The sequence below is a fragment of the Epinephelus lanceolatus genome, chromosome 9 (assembly GCF_041903045.1).
Source record: "Epinephelus lanceolatus isolate andai-2023 chromosome 9, ASM4190304v1, whole genome shotgun sequence".
Classification (NCBI taxonomy): domain Eukaryota; kingdom Metazoa; phylum Chordata; class Actinopteri; order Perciformes; family Serranidae; genus Epinephelus; species Epinephelus lanceolatus.
The window spans coordinates 20,363,838-20,386,058 of NC_135742.1; the positions used below are offsets into that span (position 1 = coordinate 20,363,838).

The window sequence follows — 22,221 nt, forward strand, 5'->3', positions numbered from 1 at the left end:
TGCCGCCTCCTATGGTGAGACACCCGAGGTGAACAGGGTAAAGTTTTTAACGTACAGATATTGCAATGAAACTTCCCCAGCTGATTACTTACACAAGATTTCTGAAAATTTTGAAAGGAATCATCTAATTAAAAAGTTCCAGTGTGTAGGATTTAGGGGCGTATATAAGCAGAAATGGAATATAATATAATAAGTATATTTTCGTCAGTGTATAAACACCTGAAAATGAGAGCTGTTGTGTTTCCGGTACCTTAGAATGAGCTGTTTATATCTACATAGGGAGCAGGTCGTAGTCTATAGAGATCATCATGTTGGACCACTATGTTTGTAGAGTATCCCATAATGGATAAACCAAACACTGGCTCTAGATTGGACCATTCGTGTTTTCCCATGAGCCCCTTCATGATATAATCATCGGAAAAACACAGATTTTTTTTTTTAACAATAAACTGCTTAATTTGGTGTTGTCACCAGTTTAAATCACCTGGTCTGTTTGTTGTGAAGAGAAAGAGACTTCTGTGTGTAATTCAGCTCGTTGTAAAAACCTCCTGAACATCTGGATCTTAAGTTATCAGAGAAAAAGGTGAGCACACGTTAGCAGGGGCGAGGCTAGCAGCCCGTCACCAACATGCTGAACAACACCAAAAAAACTATGATTTGAAACATGAAACTGCTTAATTTGGTGTTTTCACTGGTTTAAATCTCTGGGTCCATTTGTTTTGGAGACCAGGTAAAAACTGTAAAAGCTTCCTGAACATCTGGATCAGAAATAACGTGATTTAGCTGTCAGAGAAAGTAGGTAAGCACACATTAGCAGGTGGTGGGCTAGCATGTCTGTGACATGGCAAACAGCATAAGGAGAAACAATAATTGGTAACATTAAACTGCTTGATTCAGTGTTTTGTACCGGTTTTAATAACCAGATGCCATATTTACAAACATTCTGAGAATCCTCTCAGAGTGCTCCGAACTTAGCCTAAATATTTCCAGCAAGGAGTCCTAGCTTAGAAGCGAGTTAGGAAAATTCTCAGTGCAACTCTGAGCTAGGGGACAGAAACTTTCACCTTAGTGAGGAGGTGTAGTTGACCCCACTGCTAGGTGTGACACATTGTCTCAACAAATGTGATTAGTTGTCCTTTTGTGAGCCTAAAGGTGTGGCCACCCAGTGGAAATAAAATGAACTACATCACAATATGAGACTGTGAAAGTGCTGTCATTGTTGGTGTAGTCTGAGTGGGCGGAAGTTTGCTGCATAGATCAGCCTCTCAATTGGGCGGAACGAGCCACCTGCTGAAGTCCCGCCCTACCACCTCTGGTTGCAGTTTTCAACACGTCCTTTACTAACTTTTGCTGTGTTTGATCTTGCGGGGATGTAGCCATTTTTCTGCCATGGTTCGCATCCTGTAGGCGATATTTTTGTGGGCGTGTTACACCAAAACCTGTTTCCCCCTAGCAATATTTCTGCAAGCCACCCGTTGCTGTGGCACCACCCAGAACGATTTGTGATTGGTTGAAAGAAATACAAGCAGCTGGGGCGTTTTTTCGTCCAATCTTGAAGTGAGAGTCGGCCCAGCCAGATCTTTCTTTTCTTGAGAAAGGTCTGGTGAGCGAGACTACTGTTGGTGTGATGATGACTCTGCTGATAAAGGGTTGAGACAGACCAAAGTCACCACTGCTGAACTGCTGCATTTTTCCAGTTGCCAAATATTTTAGTGTTGTGATCACTTAACTTCTGGCATTATAGCGTTAGTGAGTTGAATGGGAGATATGAGCACATCTTGAATGAGATTGACCATAAACATTCCTGCACCATCTGATCTGTCTATCTGCAATATTTCTTCAGCCTCTTTGTCTTTCCACCATTTTCTCCCCTGCTTAATAATCTCTCAAGCCTCTTAAAAGTCCTCCTCCCTACTTCTATCAGTTTTTAACCTTGGGAACTCTCTTAAGGGCTAAGATGTTTTGTGAGTAACTTCAATCTTTGCAGCGCCTCGTCTTAATTTTAGGGGAAATTCTTGGGAAAAGTCATATTTCTAAGAGTTTGTCAGTAGTAGCAACTATTTGTACAGGAATGCTTTGTGAATATGGCATCTTGTCTATTTATTTTGGACAGAAAGAGACCTCTGGCTCTGAGGATAATTTGGCTCCCAGTAAAAACCTCCTGACCAATGAACACTGAAGGAATTCTAACTGGAAGAAGTTTCAGCTGGTTGCAATCGCCAGTCCTCACCAATAAATCCCCCTAAATCTTACAAACTGTTACTATGCGCGTTTGGCATAATTACTTTGGACGTTTTCCTTCCACTAGTCTGACAGTAGACATGTTATGTAAGCAAAACAGCCCAGAATTAGCCAGTGCTGGAAAAAATAAACGATGTTTCCACCTGGGGTGCCTCCCCATAATATAGGCTAATATAAGCTTTTACTGTGAGTAAAGAAATATGATGTGGGCCACTTAATGCATCATCATTACTGAAGGAGAGGTCTCATTTGTAGTCATACAAATTCTGCCTCTATGTCTGTCTCTGTAAATCCTCTCTAATGTTTGATTGGGAGATTTTTTTTATTTTTTATTTGATGGCTTTTAGCCCCACTGATTAATGTGCCCAAGACTCAATTAAAGCAATAGGAAAATAAAGAATTTATGTATTAGTAAAACATGGTGTTAAAATCCACCCACATCCTCTGTCTCTGTGCTTGTTCTCGTTAATCACCACTCTTTCTTCTGCCAATTTCTCCATCCTCCTTTCCTACTTTTCGACTCCATCCAGATCCCTGTGCACAAATTCTTTCTATCCCTCCATCCTTCCCTATCTCTGTTCTTCTTTCTTTTCCTTTCTCGCCCATCTATAGTATCTGCCTCAATCTCCAGTCCTTTTTTAGTCCCTTATCTCTCTTTCCGCCTTCCTAAAACTCCCAATTCTCCCTTTCCCATTCCCCGAGCACCCATTTGCCATCCATATCATCTTCCCCTCCTCCCTTCATCTCTCCTCTGCTCGCCTGCAATCGTCCTCCGGAGTGCCGTGATGGCCTCACCCAGGGCTGAAGGAACTAAACAGGTCTTGCTTGATTTACCATCGGCTCTATCTGGCGGATAGCTCTATCTGAGGAATCTGTGTAATTTTCATCATCATCAGTGAAGTCATTATGGCAAATTGGTGAAAGCTTATAGGCTTACATTATACAGCTCTTTACCTGCAGTATCTAGATATATGTAGCAGAGGTGAAGAAATGATGGTATATTTTATCATAATTCCAGGAGACATTATGCTAAATGGGCAGATGATGATAGGGAGATATTAAGTGACGGGCTTGTTCCAAAATGGAGTTAAGCATATGGGAGAGAAGCGAAGACATTTTCCATCATCTATAATATTATATAACATGTAAAACAGGTACATGCGAGGAGAAAACTTTCCCAACAGTTGCCAGAAGAGTTAAATCTATGTGACACAAGTGTCATAAGTTAAAAGGGAACACAAGCACATGCCTGAAACATATATCAATTGAATATCTGTGCTAATAAAACATGAATAAACCCTGTTTGCGTCTGTTGATTGGTGTGACCTTATCAGCCGAACAGGTCAGATCCATTTCAGCATGGTAATACACCAAAGCAAATTTGAAATTCAAATCCAAGAAATTGGTATTTTTCTAGGAAAAAGGGGAGTTTAACAAATGACAGCGAAAATGCAAAAGTGCTTTGGCTGAGGTGAATGTCCTCCATACAGTATAATCCGAATATGTACATATGTATGAGGCATTTAACTTCACACTCACTGTTTCCAACACGCCAGCCAGCCCGCTCTTTCTCCTCCTGTTCCTCGGCTTTGATTTGCTTTTAGATACATGCATGGCTGAAATTCAAAATTATCCAAACTCTGCCAAAGGCTTCGTTGTCATGTTCAAAGCTGATCAGTTCAGGGTTAGGTTGGCAGGGATAGCGAATTCACTGCTGCCATATTTACCCGTCAAAGTGTCATGAGTCTTTGTTGAAAAAAAAAAAAAAAAGGACCTTTCTCGTGCTTTCTTTGCTTCTAGCCTTGATTTCAGTTAACTTTCCCGCAAATGTCTCAATACAGTGTTTTTCCTTTTTAAGAAGCTGCCATCAATATGAGACTTGGGAGTAATGATAATATATAGTGCGCAAGAACATGTGGGAAAAGATGCATTTTCTAAAGTGGATCCTTCCCATAGCGCAGCAGAAAGTCATACAGACAGAAAATCACTCAAACTGGCAATCCACTCAACTCTAAAATCACTCAGCAGTCATCAGAGACTCTTGAGGCCTGACAGAGAGTAGCTGTCATATATTCATGCAGGGACACTTACATCAGCTGAGTCAGGTGCGTGTGTCGGCATGCAAATGTGAAGGTTTTTGTGGTTGTTTCAGATTAAATGTGTGAATGCATGCCACATACAGTACAGGCCAAAAGTTTGGACACACCTTCTCATTCAATGCGTTTTCTTTATTTTCATGACTATTTACATTGTAGATTCTCACTGAAGGCATCAAAACTATGAATGAACACATGTGGAGTTATGTACTTAACAAAAAAAGGTGAAATAACTGAAAACATGTTTTATATTCTAGTTTCTTCAAAATAGCCACCCTTTGCTCTGATTACTGCTTTGCACACTCTTGGCATTCTCTCCATGAGCTTCAAGAGGTAGTCACCTGAAATGGTTTTCCAACAGTCTTGAAGGAGTTCCCAGAGGTGTTTAGCACTTGTTGGCCCCTTTGCCTTCACTCTGCGGTCCAGCTCACCCCAAACCATCTCGATTGGGTTCAGGTCCGGTGACTGTGGAGGCCAGGTCATCTGCCGCAGCACTCCATCACTCTCCTTCTTGGTCAAATAGCCCTTACACAGCCTGGAGGTGTGTTTGGGGTCATTGTCCTGTTGAAAAATAAATGATCGTCCAACTAAACGCAAACCGGATGGGATGGCATGTCGCTGCAGGATGCTGTGGTAGCCATGCTGGTTCAGTGTGCCTTCAATTTTGAATAAATCCCCAACAGTGTCACCAGCAAAACACCCCCACACCATCACACCTCCTCCTCCATGCTTCACAGTGGGAACCAGGCATGTGGAATCCATCCGTTCACCTTTTCTGCATCTCACAAAGACACGGCGGTTGGAACCAAAGATCTCAAATTTGGACTCATCAGACCAAAGCACAGATTTCCACTGGTCTAATGTCCATTCCTTGTGTTTCTTGGCCCAAACAAATCTCTTCTGCTTGTTGCCTCTCCTTAGCAGTGGTTTCCTAGCAGCTATTTGACCATGAAGGCCTGATTTGCGCAGTCTCCTCTTAACAGTTGTTCTAGAGATGGGTCTGCTGCTAGAACTCTGTGTGGCATTCATCTGGTCTCTGATCTGAGCTGCTGTTAATTTGCGATTTCTGAGGCTGGTGACTCGGATGAACTTATCCTCAGAAGCAGAGGTGACTCTTGGTCTTCCTTTCCTGGGTTGGTCCTCATGTGTGCCAGTTTCGTTGTAGCGCTTGATGGTTTTTGCGACTCCGCTTGGGGACACATTTAAAGTTTTTGCAATTTTCCAGACTGACTGACCTTCATTTCTTAAAGTAATGATGGCCACTCGTTTTTCTTTAGTTAGCTGATTGGTTCTTGCCATAATATGAATTTTAACAGTTGTCCAATAGGGCTGTCGGCTGTGTATTAACCTGACTTCTGTACAACACAACTGATGGTCCCAACCCCATTGATAAAGCAAGAAATTCCACTAATTAACCCTGATAAGGCACACCTGTGAAGTGGAAACCATTTCAGGTGACTACCTCTTGAAGCTCATGGAGAGAATGCCAAGAGTGTGCAAAGCAGTAATCAGAGCAAAGGGTGGCTATTTTGAAGAAACTAGAATATAAAACATGTTTTCAGTTATTTCACCTTTTTTTGTTAAGTACATAACTCCACGTGTTCATTCATAGTTTTGATGCCTTCAGTGAGAATCTACAATGTAAATAGTCATGAAAATAAAGAAAACGCATTGAATGAGAAGGTGTGTCCAAACTTTTGGCCTGTACTGTACATATGCATTCAGGCTCAGGATTTAAGAGCCACTCTGAGAAACATTTCCATTTCTATATATGTTATTGTCTCCTGTGGCGTCGGCTTAAATCAGTTGTGACTAGAAAAAAAAAAAAACATCATATGATTTAATATAATGAAACAACACAGAAGTAAAACAGTGTGTGTCTATTCTATTATACACATTGCATTATGCACAAGGAAAAAACACATTAAGACACATTACTGGATGCTGCAAAGCTCCAGTACACCTTGCTAGTAGGGATGCACTGAATATTCGGTAACCGAATATATTCGGCTGAATATTGCAAAAAAACACACATTCGGTATTCGGTGGAATAAGTTAAAAGCAAGGCCGAATAATAGCGGCGTGTTTTGATAACGCAATCAAACAGCGTGCCGTGACGAGCGGATTAAAATGTCGGCAGTGTGGCGATCCATCCGTCACCGCACTCGCATTTGCGACTAAAAATAGTTTTGAGCGAGAAAAATAGGCTTAAATCATTCAGCACGCTGTGCGAGCAGCCTACAGATTTCAACCAGCAGCAGAAACGAAAGGCGAATCCCACCGATTGTGGGTTGAACAGGGGTCACAGACACAGACAGTAATGTATTCCTGTCAAATACGATGGCCATCGGCTTACTGGTGATGGACAAGTCGGCTCCAATAATTTCCTCTTCTTGGCGTGTGGACTGCCCAGAGGTACCTGAACAGCCAAGCCAGCCGAACACAGGTATGTGACGTGTCAGAGGAGAAACAAGCCGTTCACGGCCCACAAACCTCACCGCACTTTAGGGACTGTTCTTTACTTATGAAGAGGAGGAGGGTGGCTGGTTGATCCCCCCTATGTTCATCACTCATTGATGCTGTTTTTGAAGTATGAATAAGTCAATAAGTAATTTATTCCATTGAAATATCATTGATGTATTATAGAAAAGTGATTTATCTTTTTATAAATGACAAAAGGCACATCTGCCTCATTTTCGTTGTGGTATCGTGATACTACTCAGAACCATATTTTCATTGGTATCGTACAGTGGGATCCAATTTTGGTACCATGACAACACTAATCTGGAGGGGGTTCATCTGCAAAAACTAATGAAAAACTAAACAACGATATTCGGTATTCGGTACTCGGTATTCGGCCGAGCGTTTAATATTATTCGGCTTCGGCCACAAATTTTCATTTCGGTGCATCCCTACTTGCTAGCATCGGGTTAGATCCCTTTTGCCTTCAGAACTGCTTTAATTCTTTGTAGCATAGATTCAACAAGGTGCTGGAAACATTCCTCAGAAATTTTCAGGTCCATACTGACATGATAGCATCACACAGTTGCTGCAGATTTGTTGGCTGCACATCCATGAAGTGAATCTCCTGTTCCAACACATACCAAAGGTGCTCTATTGGATTGAGATCTGGTGACTGTGGAGGCCATTGGAGTACAGTGAACTCATTGTCATGTTCAAGAAACCAGTTTGAGATGATTTGAGCTTTGTGACATGGTGCGTTATCCTGCTGGAAGTAGCCATCAGAAGATGGGTACACTGTGGTCATAAAGGGATGGACACGTAAGCAACAATACTCAGGTAGCACACCATTACACCACCACCACCAGCCTGAACCGTTGATACAAGGCAGGATGGATCCATGCTTTCATGTTGTTTACACCAAATTCTGACCCTACCATCTGAATGTCGCAGCAGGAATCCAGACTCATCAGACCAGGCAACGTTTTTCCAATCTTCTATTGTCCAGTTTTGGTGAGTCTGTGTGAATTGTAGCCTCAGTTTCCTGTTGGTAGCTGACAGGAGTGGCACCTGGTGTGGTCTTCTGCTGCTGTAGCCCATCTGCTTCAAGGTTCAACGTGTTGGTTCAGAGATGGTCTTCTACAGACCTTGGTTGTAACCAGTGGTTATTTGAGTTACTGTTGCCTTTCCATCATCTTGAACCATTCTGGCCATTCTCCTCTGACCTCTGGCATCAACAAGGCACCTATAAGTATATTTTCCCTTTTTCGGACCATCCTCTGTAAACCCTAGAGATGGTTGTGTGTGAAAATCCCAGTAGATCAGCAGTTTCTGAAATATTCAGACCAGCCCATCTGGCACCAACAACCATGCCACGTTCAAAGTCACTTAAATCACCTTTCCCCCCCATTCTGATGCTCAGTTTGGATTTCAGTAGGTTGTCTTGACCATGTCTACATGCCTAAATGCATTGAGTTGCTGCCATGTGATTGGCTGATTAGCTATTTGCGTTAAAGAGCAGTCACTCAAGCCACAGAGGAATGCACACAGTCCATATTCAGAAACTGTGACTTTAAACAAGTCGCAAGCAATTCTGTGAAGTTGTGATGTCACAGCTATACAATATAAAGGTAGAATCTGCCGCCACAGTGCCATTTCAGTCATTCCCAGCTGCAATGATGATACAAAGGTGCAGAGTGCAGATGTGGAAGACCTGAAAGCACTGCCTAATCAAAGCAGACTGGGCTTTTTCGGTAGGTGGGCTTAAAGAGACAGGCACTCCAGACAGAGGGTAAATTATGGGTTTTTTTTTATAATTAAAGCATGCAAACATGTTCTAGTAGAAACCCCAAATACAAGCATGAACCTGAAAATTAGCATAATATGTAACCTTTAATATTTTTAGCTGAGGGAGATGCCATGTTCTACTGGCACTTTGGTTTTTTTTCCTTTGGTTTGGTTTTTATTCTGTTATTAACGACAAATATATGATGCCTCGCCCTCAAATTATCAGCACAGGTCCTGTCAGTAATTTACAAGTGGCAGTCTGGGGCATGCAGAGGTTAAGTAATTAAGAGGGTAAGTAATGGATACTTAATTTTAGTCATTACTTTTACAAGTCAGCACAACCGTCAAACGCTGAGCTGTCAGGAGCTCCTCAGCTCAAAGGCTTGCCTAACATCACACAGGAAAAAACAAACAGGGAAAAATGCTTTATTTTCTCCCATGAGACCATGGAAAAATAAACAGAGACGATCACAGCTGAGTAACGCATCGCCTTAAACGAAGACGCCATTATGTCAAACGGTGACATACAGCACGCTCGTCTCTGAAATATATATGTGACACCAAGTTAATGAGATATCAAGACTGAGGTGCAACACCTCTTAGTTTATTGAACGCCCTGATCATTGACTGAAATAAGAGAGATGCATATATTACCCCGTGACAAGCCTCACCCTTCAGCCCTTGCCTGGATTTGCGTGTGTATTGATGTGTGCATGAGAAAACATGTTGGTGTGCAAAGCATTCTGCTTTTGGACATGTGTTTGTGTGTGCGTGTGAGTGCCCCCACACGTCCGTGCATCTCTGTGTGTGTTTGCATGTATGTATTTGTGTGCGAGTGATACCACAGACAGCTCAGACGCTGACCCGTTCTGACATATAATATTATTCTGCTGCAGGGGATCGAAACTGAAAAGGAAGAAAATCCATAGTGCACAGGAGACGATGGTGACAAAGAGGAGTAAGAGGTTTATTGTGAAAGAGAAAAGGCCTGAGAGAAAGAGTGAGAGCGGGAGAGGGGAAAGCAGCACCGGGGAAAGTAGAGAGAGGGAGAGAGAGCATGACACTGAGGGGAAAAATATATCAAGTTCTTAACCTCACAGGAATCAAATATAGCAAAGGGGACTGGATTGAGGGAGACAAACACATCCAAATAAATCAAACGGAGACAGAGAACAAAAGATGTCTGAGTCTGACTGACTCATGGGGTCTGTTAATCACATCATGGCCTTCCAAATAGCCCCCAGCTTGAAAATACTATTCCAGGTACCGTTCCAAATATATTTGAAAGCCAGCGATATATTACGAGAAGAAAGTTTCCACTTTGAAGGGAATTTTCTAGGCAATTGTTTCAGTTTCCTAGCCATTAGGTGTTTCAAAGTGAACTCAGGCTTAGTTTATATATCTCTTTGTAGTAGACCTTGTGAAAAGCAACTGAGAACAAGAGTTCATTTACTCTAGTCTGTCACATTTCCTGTTTTTCTCTATGTGAGAAGCTCCAAGGTAAATTATATCTCACCATTTTTTTATGAAAGGAACATGTATTTTAGACACAGCGTAATAAATGTAGAGCGTTAAGTATATTGATGTTAAGTTTACATTTATAGTATTGTGTTTATGAATCATTAAATAACATACTTTCAGTTTCACTGGAGGTTTAAATTAAAATCAAACATGGCAACAGTGTCGCTGATGGTGCCACTGCAGCAGAAAACATCAGCTTGTGTCAATGCAGCTAAAAGAGAGGGACGGGCATCGATGTACCACTAGAGTGCACCCTGTAGCCTTTAACACAATGTAGATGAAGAAGAGACTGACAGGCAGACAGAGGGGGACGCAGAAAGGGAAGAAAATAAAGAGAGGTAGAAAAAGAAAGAGAAAATATAGAGAGGGATGTAAAGCTGGGGAAGCAGAGTAGTATGAGAACATAGAAGGGTACTAACGTAGACATTTGTAAGTAATCGGCAGCGAAAGAGATGCAGTGGAGAAAAAAAAAAACAAATCAAGGGAGACACAGTTGGAGGTAAAGGTCTGCCTCTGTCTTGTGTTCTCTCTCTTTGCTGCTGTGCAGTGCTTGCTGCTGCTCTGGGAGGTGTCACCTCTGTCATGTAGAATTTATCCATGAAAACCAGATCGTCTCTCCACCCTGTGTATGACCAGCCCCTCATGCAGTCCCTGTCTCCTGTCACTTCTGCCTGCTCACATGCTGCTGCCATTGAAAGGTAACCTTATTTTATAGGACTGACTCATCACAGGGCTTTCAGTGCCAGTGGCAACTTAAAGAATCATCCACCCTTAAACACAGCTCCTGGAAATGTATACCAGTAGCCAAAACACCTTTGTGTAGCTACAGGACAACTACTGTTCTTTTACTCTAACTCAGTGGTTCCTAACTGGTCCAGCCACAGGGTCCTTAGTCATTAGCTCAAGGTCCACACAGTTTAATATATTCAGCACCATGCTTAAGTTTGGCCAGGTTGTCAAGGTATAGTAGTTTGCTGTCTCTGTCATGTAGTATTAAGTACTCACTCTCCAGCAGGAAATGGCACTTCAAAATAAAAGCTCTGTGCATTCCTAAGTCACCTGTGGTCCATTTAAAATGACCACAGACCCACTTTTGGACTGCGACCCACCCATTGGGAACCACTGCTCTATCTTATGAACTTATCTTACCATCAGTACTGCCATCATTCCTTTTGCGGACACATTAAATCTTAGTGAATTACACATTGCTCATCCCTTTTTCTTACAGGGATACTTAACCCCAGAATCAAAAAAGACGGATTTTCCCTCTTATCCATAGCACTATTTATAAATCTAAATTATTTGGGTGTGAAGTGCTGAATGTCGGAGATATTAGCCGTAGAGACGTCTGCCTTCTCTCAAATATAATGGAACTAGATGACACTTAGTTTGTGGTGCACAAAGTGCCCATTAAATATACTTCAAAATATCAACAGCAATAAGATAATCTACAGATTTATTGTAAGCAGTTCAATGTAGGAACTATTTTCTTTCTACCAAACTACACCCCCAAACTGTATCACCGCACAGAGGGAAGACGTCATCTGCTCATGGATGAGAGGCTCGTGCTTATGACAGTACAAGTCATAAACATTAATCCCATCCTTCTCAGCTGAGCTGTAACATGAACTAGCTCAATAGTACTAGGTGCAACCAGGTCTCACTATGAAGTTGTTGAAATCTGGCGCTTGGGCAGTGACTTGTGGCGTCAGACACCAACGAAAGAAGGCGCTAAACGTTGACATGATACGTGGCTGGTTGCCGTATAGTTTAACAGCACCTGGCAACATCAGAGGTAAACATGGCGGGGCAAGAACGAAAGTTAAGGCAGTGAAAGTCTGACTGGGGCGGGCTGGAGGGGTGGTGGATGGGCCCAACAAACACCAACTTTCACCCGGGAGAGTAGTGTTTGCAGTCAAACCCTGTTCTTTTTTCCTAAACCGAACCAAGTGCTTTTGTTGCCTTAACCCAACCACATGCGTTTGTTGTGAAGGAAAAGAAACACTGTGACGTAGTGCATTTATTTTTAAAGAGACAGTATGTCAATGTTAAAGTGTATTTTGAAAGAAGACAATGCACGCAACAGGCAGATCTTGACACGGTGTCCCAGAACATCAACAGCCAGGGTATTTTGCACGTCATATCTGGACGTGGAAAGTCCATGACGAAACCTCAATAAGTGACGAGGTTGGAATTAGAACGTGTTGCTAGGAGAGCTAACAATAGATGCACACCACTCTTTGCGTGGTGATATAGTTGGCCGTGGTGATATGGTTGGTTATGGTAGAAAGAAAATAGTTCCTTCATGAAACCACTCACAACAAAGTCTGTAGATTATCTTGAGTATCCAAATCATAATTTCTGAAAAGAGACATTGCTGTTACGTTTTTTTAAATGTAGTTTTGGTTCTTTGAGCACAACAAGCCGAGTACCATCTAGTTCCTTGATACTGAAGATGAGGGACTCATCTCTGCGCTGATATCTCCAACACTCGGCAAGTCACACCAAAATAATCTAGATTTATAAACAGCACTACAGGTGAGAGGAAAAATATGTATTTTCAATTTTGGGGTGAACTGACCCTTTAATACTACTGTGCTACATGTACTTGTGTGTACTAGGTTGATAAGGCAATGTGCACCAGATCCTCCTTTAAAGCAGTGGGTGAGGTGGTTCAATCTGTGAATCTGATCAGCATCCACACATGCTTTAAATATATTTCAGGTCTGATCATCCTCTATTTGGTCTGATGCTGCAGCAGCCACACTTGTTAACTAGCAAACAGCAGACTGGTGCTTTTCCCCAACAGTGTGATGTCTGTCAGTCTCTCTGGCCATGCATTTATTGTAAGCATCATGCAGACTCTGTCTGATTGGTCAGCTCCACATCACGCTGGAGGCTCAGATGATCAATATTGCTGTTGTAGTGATACTGCAGTCACCTCTGGAAGCTGGGATGTGGCACTGATGTACACACAGGGTGAAACTGATCTATCCCACCACTCTCTGTAACCAATCAGTGGAAAACAACATAGAGCTTGACTCTGTACTTGTTGGCCTGGCATGTTGTATACACAGTGGCAGCAGATGGCATGACAAACCACACTGCTACCTCATATATTGCAATGATGACACATTCTAACATGGTTTTTAACTCCTCAGCCTAGACAGCAATCCAGAAAAGGCTCTCTACAGCCAATACCTCCAACACTCTGCATCCTAAACCAAAACAATCTGGATTGATAAACAGCACTAAAGGTAAGAGGGAAAACATTTTAGATCTTAGAGTGTACTGTCCCTTTAAATTTGAATTTTATTTGAAGACAAAGGATATGAGAATTTTACCCTGCATTAAGAACATGAGCATTTTATTCATCTGATTTACAATATTATGATATGTTGTATACTATAAAAATATGTATGCCAGTTCAGTTATATCAGAGGCTGTGTGTGTTTTGCCAAGCTGCCGATGTCAAGTTGGTAATCATGAGGATTAATGTATCTTTAATTTATACACACAAAGCTCTCATTAGCATTAAACGAAAGGCATGATCCCGGACACGCTACTCACTAGTCATATATGCTCAATAAACACCTCTGCCAATGAGCAATGTGTGAGGGAGTGTTAATAGTTGTGTGCTTATGTGCTGTTATGTGCTGCATTCATCTCATCATTTAGAAAACACCACCCGCCACTTTAATCACTCCTCCTAGCACTTCGAAAGCTTCCAATGCTGGCTTCAGTTCAAGTCTAATATATTCTAGAGGGAGGAGGGATAAAGTGAGACCCTCAGTGGAGGAGAGATGGGCGATGCGTACAGAAAGCGGGATGCGTGCAAATGAGATGCAGCAGTCAGGTATTTATGATACTGGGTAATCACCAAGGGAATTAAGTATTTAACCATGCACGCGTTATCTGTGTATCGTTAACATCGTTTAGATAGATTTATCCCCTATCAACACAGACGACCCTGCAGCATGAGCTGTATATCAAAACAGGACTGAGGCTGAGCTGTGTACACTAAGGATATACTGTATGCCATTAGAAAATTCAGTAAGCTGTGTTAAATACAGTAAATTCTTACTGGTACTGACATGACATCAGAAAAACTGTACAGTTAGTGCGGCAAATGTAAACAACAGGTAGCATGCAAACATAAATTTCTGGTCTAAAAAAGAAAATACACATTTTAGCATTATTATTTATTATTACATCACATAAAACAGTTGCAGTGTATCCTTATGTGCAGAGCAATGTGATGGTATTTACCAGATGCCCATGTTATTCAGTGACAACAGCATTTGCACACAGTATGCTCTGCCATCGCCACATGACTTATTGGTTTGGACATTTAGCGTAACATTGGGCAGCAATGCTCTCAAGTGAAATTGCTCTCTGTAAGAGCAAGGATGCATGACAATTCTTTCAGTGTGATTACATTACAAGACTCCCCTGGTTTCCTGGGCAAATGTCACCTTATACTATCAAATATGTTCACGTCAAGTTAACGCACGGCATGATTTTGCCAAGCAGGACATGCTCCCGGAACAACATCCCCTGGCGTTCCTGGACCAACATTGCAATCATTGCTGCTCCTGTACTTCTTTCAAAATTCCTTTACTTCAGAGCCAAGCTAGTTTTCCACATTTCATCTAATACAATTAAACAAATCCTCGGTAACACTGAACAAAAACCTTATAAGCCACTGCATGGTTAGGCTATGCCAACAAGTAAGTTTGCCAAAAGGCTAGAATGTTAGCAAGTTTGCTTGCTAAGTAGGTAGGCTATGCTAACAAGCAAGCTGTTCACAAAAAGAGAGTGAGGAAATTAACATTTGTAGTTGCAAATTCCTACAATTAAGGATCATCGTCATCATCATCATCACGCTGATTCTGGATAATTTGTTTAAATCAATATCGACAAAGCAATGATGGTCCTGGATCAACAAACAAATTATCCAGGGTCAACATGGCATCAACACGAGCACTGCAATCTTGCAAAAAATAGTTTTGAATAAGCTATTAAAAAGGAGGGACAATGTGTCCTTCGCAGGTCTTTGCAACTCCAAAATGACATTACCCTAACTCTTAATGTTAATTAACAGGGCTCAACAGTAAGGACTGCCCGATTGCCCGGGGCAAGTAAAACTCAAGGTCGGGCATGTAAACTAACAACTCCCTTGCCCGATCGGGCAAGTTGCTAAAAATAGTAAAAGTTAATAACTAATTGATAAAATAAATGTATTTTAAAACGTGCTCCTTCGGCTCTGATGCAGCGGTCTCTCTGCCTGAAGTCACAGGCACAGCTGTGTAACAATGTCCTGCCCACAGCGCCCATTGATATTATTTTGTGCGACGAACGCTTCATATAATAACATAACAACATACTATTTATGGTGTTATGTCATCGTGTCATTTCTGTCTCTACATGGTCACGCATTAACAATTCTCCTCTGCTCTCTGTATCGTGCACAGCGGAGTTTCGCCACACACACAGGTGAGCACGCTAGAGCGGCTCGGGCCACATTTTCCTGACCAAACCTGACCCCGAGCCCGGTGCAGTTTGTCAGCTGACAAAGTTTTGTTATGGACAGTGTGTAAATAAACATCAGATTGCTGTTACGCACAGACAAACACGCTGCACTCCGAGCAGCGTAGCACGGCACTCATGCTGAGCTTGTGTTGCGTTCAGGCGTTGTCACGTAAATAACAACTTCCAGCACTTAAATAGGTCATAGCACAAAACAGCAGCATGTCAAGTGACTTTTTACTTTATTATATTCAATAAAATTGTATGTTCCTAAATCTTGAGACACCTCATATGTAAGCTAGACAGACATTTCACCTGCTCATTACTGTGCACACATGTACTATAAGTACTTAGTCCTAAAGAGCCCTTCTGGTGCCAGAAGATACACAGAAACATCCCAGCAGGCTGTGCTTTGCAAGCATACAAAAAAGTTTCATGCATGTGAAAATTGTTTTTCATGCGTGTGCTTCACCTCCGCTGCTACAACTCCATCCTAGGGGAAACACTGCTGTGTGCGTTTTGTGCAACAGGTGGATGTGGTAGTCTACTGGTAGAGTAGAGAGAGAGCTAAGTAGCGTTGAAGTAGAGTAGAGCAGGGCAGAGAGATGGAAGCAAAGTATATTAAACCCGGTGTTAATACAGCACAACTGGAGAGAGGGGTGAAATGAGAGAACGATTGACACATTTTTCACTTTAAGCCCTGACACTGTCATATTTGTGTAGGAATTAAGCTACAATACATGACATATGTTGTTTTAATTATTAAATACAGTGTGAATAAAGATTACATAACATGAAAATAACTGCAGTCTTTGTTAATTGATAGCCGCTTAAATTAAACAATTTTTATAGGGCAAGTAAAAACTGACTTCGGGCAAGTAGATCTGTGACCAACTTGGCCGACCGGGCAAGTGAAAAAAAACCTTAGCGTTGAACCCTGATTAATGAACAATATTTTAGCCTATTGGCAAGCTTATTTGTTAGCATAGCCAATATCGTTAGCAAGCTAACTCGCTAACCCTACAGTCGCTTATAAGGTTTTTGTTTAATGTTACTGATGATTTTGTTTACTTGTACTAACTTCAATTTGAAAAACTACCTTAGCTCAGAGGAAGCACAAAGGAATTTTGAAAGAAGTACATGCAGCACGTTGATGATGTCAGAGGGCTGTGATTGGTTGATTCCAATGTTGGGTCAGGATTGCAATGTGGGTTCTTGATCCAGGAGCATGTCCTACTTGGCAAAATCAGGTCACACTCAAGTTAACAGTAGATGTTATTGCTGGTAATAATTCTAATGTGACCCCCTAACAAAGTGGTTAAATATGACTGGTTAATTGTTAATTGGTAATGGTTAATTGTGACAAGGTCAGGTGATGGCAAATGATGGCTTGAATGTGAATGCTTCGCACCAAGTAATAAATAATCACTTTGATGTTGCCGCTTTTCTGCACCTGGTCCTGTATTCAAAACCCTTCGCAGGAGTCATTTGACTCCAATGTTTGTTTTACTAACCACAGTCATTTTACTTGTGTCACTGGCCCTTTGTTCAGAACTGACAACTAATTAAAAAGACCTACCTTGCGAATGCCTTCTTTTGACTCCTCAACGTTATTATCTCCTCCTCCGGTGCGGTTAATCATCCGCCACATGTGGGAGTACATGGGATCTCTCTCGAAGGGGTTCATAGCCTTGGAGCGCACCTGATCGTATACTGCGGAGTCCAACACTGTTCCATAAGGCAACTCTGTCTGCTTGGATAAGTCCTGGAGGGACCTGGAGAGACAAGTGGTGAGAAGAGTTAGTATTCACATTGTTTCTCAGTCATCAATTCACTGTGAGCATCATGCAGACTCTGCCTGAATAGTCAGCTTCACATCACAAATGGGGCTCAGTTTATCCCCTGGGTATTACTGCTGTGGTGATACTGCAGTCACCTTTTAGTTGTCTTTTTTTGGTGGCTGTAGTTGTTGTAATGGATGTAGCAATGCAGTGTTTTTAACAGCATGCTGTCTGTGCAACAAGTATGCACAGGGACAGCAGACATCGAAGTACACTGCCGTATCATCTACTGCAATGATCACACTTTCTAACATGACTTTGGAGTAAAACTGTTGATCAATGTCAAAAATTAGGAGCTTATCCTTTTGTCCAATGCCAGTCCAAGGTAAGAAACCAAAACCAATATGACTCCATGCTCACACACAAAGGGCGGCTGTGGCTCAGAGGTAGAGCAGGTCGTCCACCAATCGGAAGATGGCACCTTGTGTGGTAGCCTCGGCCACCAGTGTATGAATGTGTGTGAATGGGGGAATGGGACTCAAAGTGTACAAAGCGCTTTGAGTGGTCGGGTGACTAGAAAGGCGCTAATGCAGGTCCATTCACCATTGACATTACCTCACTTTTTTTTTTGTATCTCTGTCTCTGTCTTCATCCATAGCAAAACCCATGCACGGTTCAGGCTATTACACTTGGCTTCTGTTTACCAAACTCTGTGCTGTTGTATGTTATCTGAATGACCAAAGACGACTGAGACAGTTTACGCTGTTTCTCTTCGCTGATGGTGCTGACATAAGTGACGTAGGTCCTCTGGTATGCTTGTGAAGCTCAGGGACTTGTCATACAAACATCAGTTTGCTGCGGTGTCCATGTTTTGGATTGGTAGTCGTGAATAACGACTCTGATTTATCGACTACCGAGGCCCCCATTGGTACCAATCATGTCACGCTATCTTGTTGGGAAGGGGCGAAGTTAGGTAAAATTTTGGTGGGGGAAAAAGTGGCATTTGTGGTTATTTCTGCTATTGTGATGCCCGCTATTTGAAATTCAACACCATGAACTTGGCGTGCCTGAGCAAAATCTGTGTGTGTGCATATTGGCGACTGCCATATTGGAAACTGCTTCCCCTCTGCCTCCTTCGGAGTGGATGTGGATGAGGGACCCAATTTGGAAAAAATCGTCCTCCTGTGCATTATTCCTAATGGCTAGCCTGCTCACATACTCTAGATGTTCCACTGTATATCACAGCCTGCAATCTAAAACTAAACCATAATTTTTTCTTGACATCGGGGTGAAAGAAGAACAGCATTGAGAGCATTCGCTCATCCACTGACCTGGATTAAATCTCTAACTGTGGTGCTTCTGGCTTGGCACTCTTACGTTTGCATGAGGGGACATGGTGAACGATCAAGCCTTTGTTACTGTCTTGGTAACTCCCAGTGAGAGCTGATTAGGTCTGCAGAGGCGGACATTGGACGGTGAACAGAGCATTCATGAACTGGCCAGCTATACAGTGGATCACAATATTTCTTCCTTTATAACTGAGTGATTTGGATCTAAATTCTCCATGGGCCAACAGTGGGAGTTGGCAACAACATGTAATTGACATGGAATAAAAATAGAAGAAGGGGAATTGGCCATTACCAACAAATGTGAGAAGAGTGGGGGTGGAAAGCAGTTTAGACGGCACACGGCTCCAAGTGCTGAGCAAGATGGCTTGGCTAACTGCACATGGTTTATATTTACAACTATATCAAGAAAAAGGGAGACACGAAAAAAGAAGTCGAAATGAAAAAGAACATGAGTCAGTCTCGCTTGTATTTTTATTTTTTTTATTTCTCTCTGTCTAGTCCCCCCTCTCTCCCGCTCTACCCCTCACCCATAAATTGCCACCTCTGGGGGAATACACAAGCTATTGTTAATTATAATGCAACAGTGCTTGGGTTGCCTCTCAAAGAGTTTGGCCGCTGAGAAATGTAATGGAGAACCATTACAGGAACTAATTACTGTTTGTTTGTTAAATGGCTGCTACATACCACCCATGGATTTGAGAGACACACATTTTTGAAAAAAACATGCGCACAAAAATGCTCAACATGTCCTGCTTAATGAAGAACAAGTGTACAGTATCTTACTTCATTAATTCTGTTGTAACACACCCACAAAGCAGATTTAACAACAGGCACACATATAAGTGGATACAGTTTGCATTATTACAAGGCTGCTCACTCAAAACACACACATGAAATAACACATCTGGACGTTTTAGGGAAAGTCGCGGCTCTTGCGGTTGTCTCCCTCTTACTTTCTCATGCCCTCCTCTACTATCCCTCTGACCCTGTCTAAAACGGAAAAAAAAAACCTTTGAAGATTTTAATGAACTTTGCCGTGAACATGAATCTTTTATTGCCATCAGTTAATCTTTGGCCTTAATAATCTCCCCTCCCCACTACTCCCCTGTGAATATGCACGCCTGTCAGCACACTCTGACCAGGATTCCCCCTTTGTGAATTGGTTTCACTGGGTAGTAACTCTGGGCTTGTTATTTAACGGTGTGAGCAAGTGTAGGAGGCAGGGAGAGAGAGAAATACAGTCAGGTCCATAATTATTTGGACAATGATACAGTTGTCATCATTTTGGCTCTGTACACCACCACAATGGGTTTTAAATGAAACAATGAATACCTGCTTAAAGTGCAGACTCTCAGCTTTCATTTAAGGCTTTTTTCAAAAATGTAGTATGAACCGTGTAGGAATTACAACCATTTCTTCACACAGTCCCCCAACTTTAAGGGCTCATAAGTATTTGGACAAACTAACATAATCATCAATTAAGTTTTAATACTTGGTTGCAAATCCTTTACAGTCAATGACTGCCTGAAGTGTTGGACACATAGGCATCATCAGATGCTGGGTTTCTTCCCTGGTGATGCTCTGCCAGCCCTTTACTGCAGCCATCTGCACTTCCTGCTTGTGTTTTGGGTGTTTTGCCCTCAGTTTTGGCTTCAGCAAGAGAAACGCATGCTCAGTTGGATTCAGGTCAGATGATATGACTTGGCCATTGCAGAACATTCCACTTCTTTGCCTTAAAAATGTCTTTGGTTGCTTTTGCAATATGCTTCAGGTCAATGCCCATCTGCACTGTGAAGCATCGTCCAATGAGTTTTGAAGCATTTGGTTGAATCTGAGCAGGTAATGGTGCCCCAAACACTTCAGCTTTCATCCTGCTGCTCTTGTAAGCAAGACAAGACTTCACTAGAATAAATACAGAGGGTTTATCACAAGATGCAAACCATTGGTTAGCCTTAAAAATGGAAGGCCAGATTAGAGTTTGTCAAAAACCATCTAAAAAGCCTGTACAGTTGTGGAACAGCATACTATGGACAGATAAAACAAAGATCAACTACCAGAATGATGGGAAGACAAGAGAAGGAAGAAGGGAAGGAACTGCTCATGATCCAAAGCACACCACCTCATCAGTGAAGCATGGTGGAGGTACTGTTATGTCATGGCCATGTATGGCTGCCAGTGGAACTGGTTCTCTTGTATTTATTGATGATGTGACTGCTGACAAGAGCAGCAGGATGAAAGCTGAAGTGTTTGGGGCACCATTATCTGCTCAGATTCAACCAAATGCTTCAAAACTCATTGGGCGATGCTTCACAGTGCAGATGGACATTGACCTGAAGCATATTGCAAAAGCAACCAAAGACATTTTTAAGGCAAAGAAGTGGAATGTTCTGCAATGACCAAGTCATATCATCTGACCTGAATCCAACTGAGCATGTGTTTCTCTTGCTGAAGCCAAAACTGAGGGCAAAACACCCAAAACACAAGCAGGAAGTGCAGACGGCTGCAGTAAAGGGCTGGCAGAGCATCACCAGGGAAGAAACCCAGCATCTGATGATGCCTATGTGTCCAACACTTCAGGCAGTCATTGACTGTAAAGGATTTGCAACCAAGTATTAAAACTGACTGTTTAATTGATGATTATGTTAGTTTGTCCAAATACTTATGAGCCCTTAAAGTTGGGGGACTGTGTGAAGAAATGGTTGTAATTCCTACACGGTTCATACTACATTTTTGAAAAAAGCCTTAAATGAAAGCTGAGAGTCTGCACTTTAAGCACGTATTCATTGTTTCATTTAAAACCCATTGTGGTGGTGTACAGAGCCAAAATGATGACAACTGTATCATTGTCCAAATAATTATGGACCTGACTGTATGTCATGTCTAAAAGATGAGTTTAGATTTTACTGAGACAAAACAAATCCTGATTACAATGTGTTCACAGTGACGTAACCTCGATTAATGTGTCCAAGTTTCACAGGAGAAATAACCAAAACTTGTAACAGAAAATATTCAGGGGGAATTATATGGTGCAAGTCTCACAACCAAACAGCGCCTATCCAAAATGCTCACAGAGTATTGGGAAAATGAAAAACAGTCCCCAGTGTTCATCCTTTGATATCCCTGAAATACAGAACATCCTGTTCAATAGTTGTTATTTTGTTGATTGAAGGTTGCTATAAAGAACAGCCTCTGCTGTGGCTACAATGCCCAAGTGTGATGTTTTCATATCACCTACAGTATTTCTACAGACATATGAGAGGATGTCATGTCATACGAAGAAGGGAAATTTGGAAGAGTGGCCAAAAACCATGACAGCATAGGAGGTGTTTCCAATAATTCATTTTAATCAAACATTATAAAATGTCTGGATTTTAATATCATGCGTACAGGTAGAATGGAGCGTGAGATTGACCGAGGCTTTGGTGCAGCTTTTGCAGTGATGCGGGCGCTGTGTCT

The 22,221-nt window shown here is 41.9% G+C and overlaps 1 protein-coding gene across 4 annotated transcripts in view; it reads right to left on the reverse strand.

Moving 5' to 3' along the window:
- grid2 (glutamate receptor, ionotropic, delta 2) overlaps window positions 1-22,221 on the reverse strand; it is a 723,252-nt gene that overhangs the window by 71,608 nt on the left and 629,423 nt on the right. For all 4 annotated transcript variants that reach the window (XR_013492025.1, XM_078170661.1, XM_078170662.1 and 1 more), the window contains exon 13: window positions 17,215-17,410. Coding sequence is in view for 3 of the 4 variants with exons in the window: in XM_078170661.1 (XP_078026787.1) it covers window positions 17,215-17,410 (196 nt within the window). In the remaining variant the exon portion in view is untranslated. The remainder of the gene's footprint in view (window positions 1-17,214; window positions 17,411-22,221) is intronic.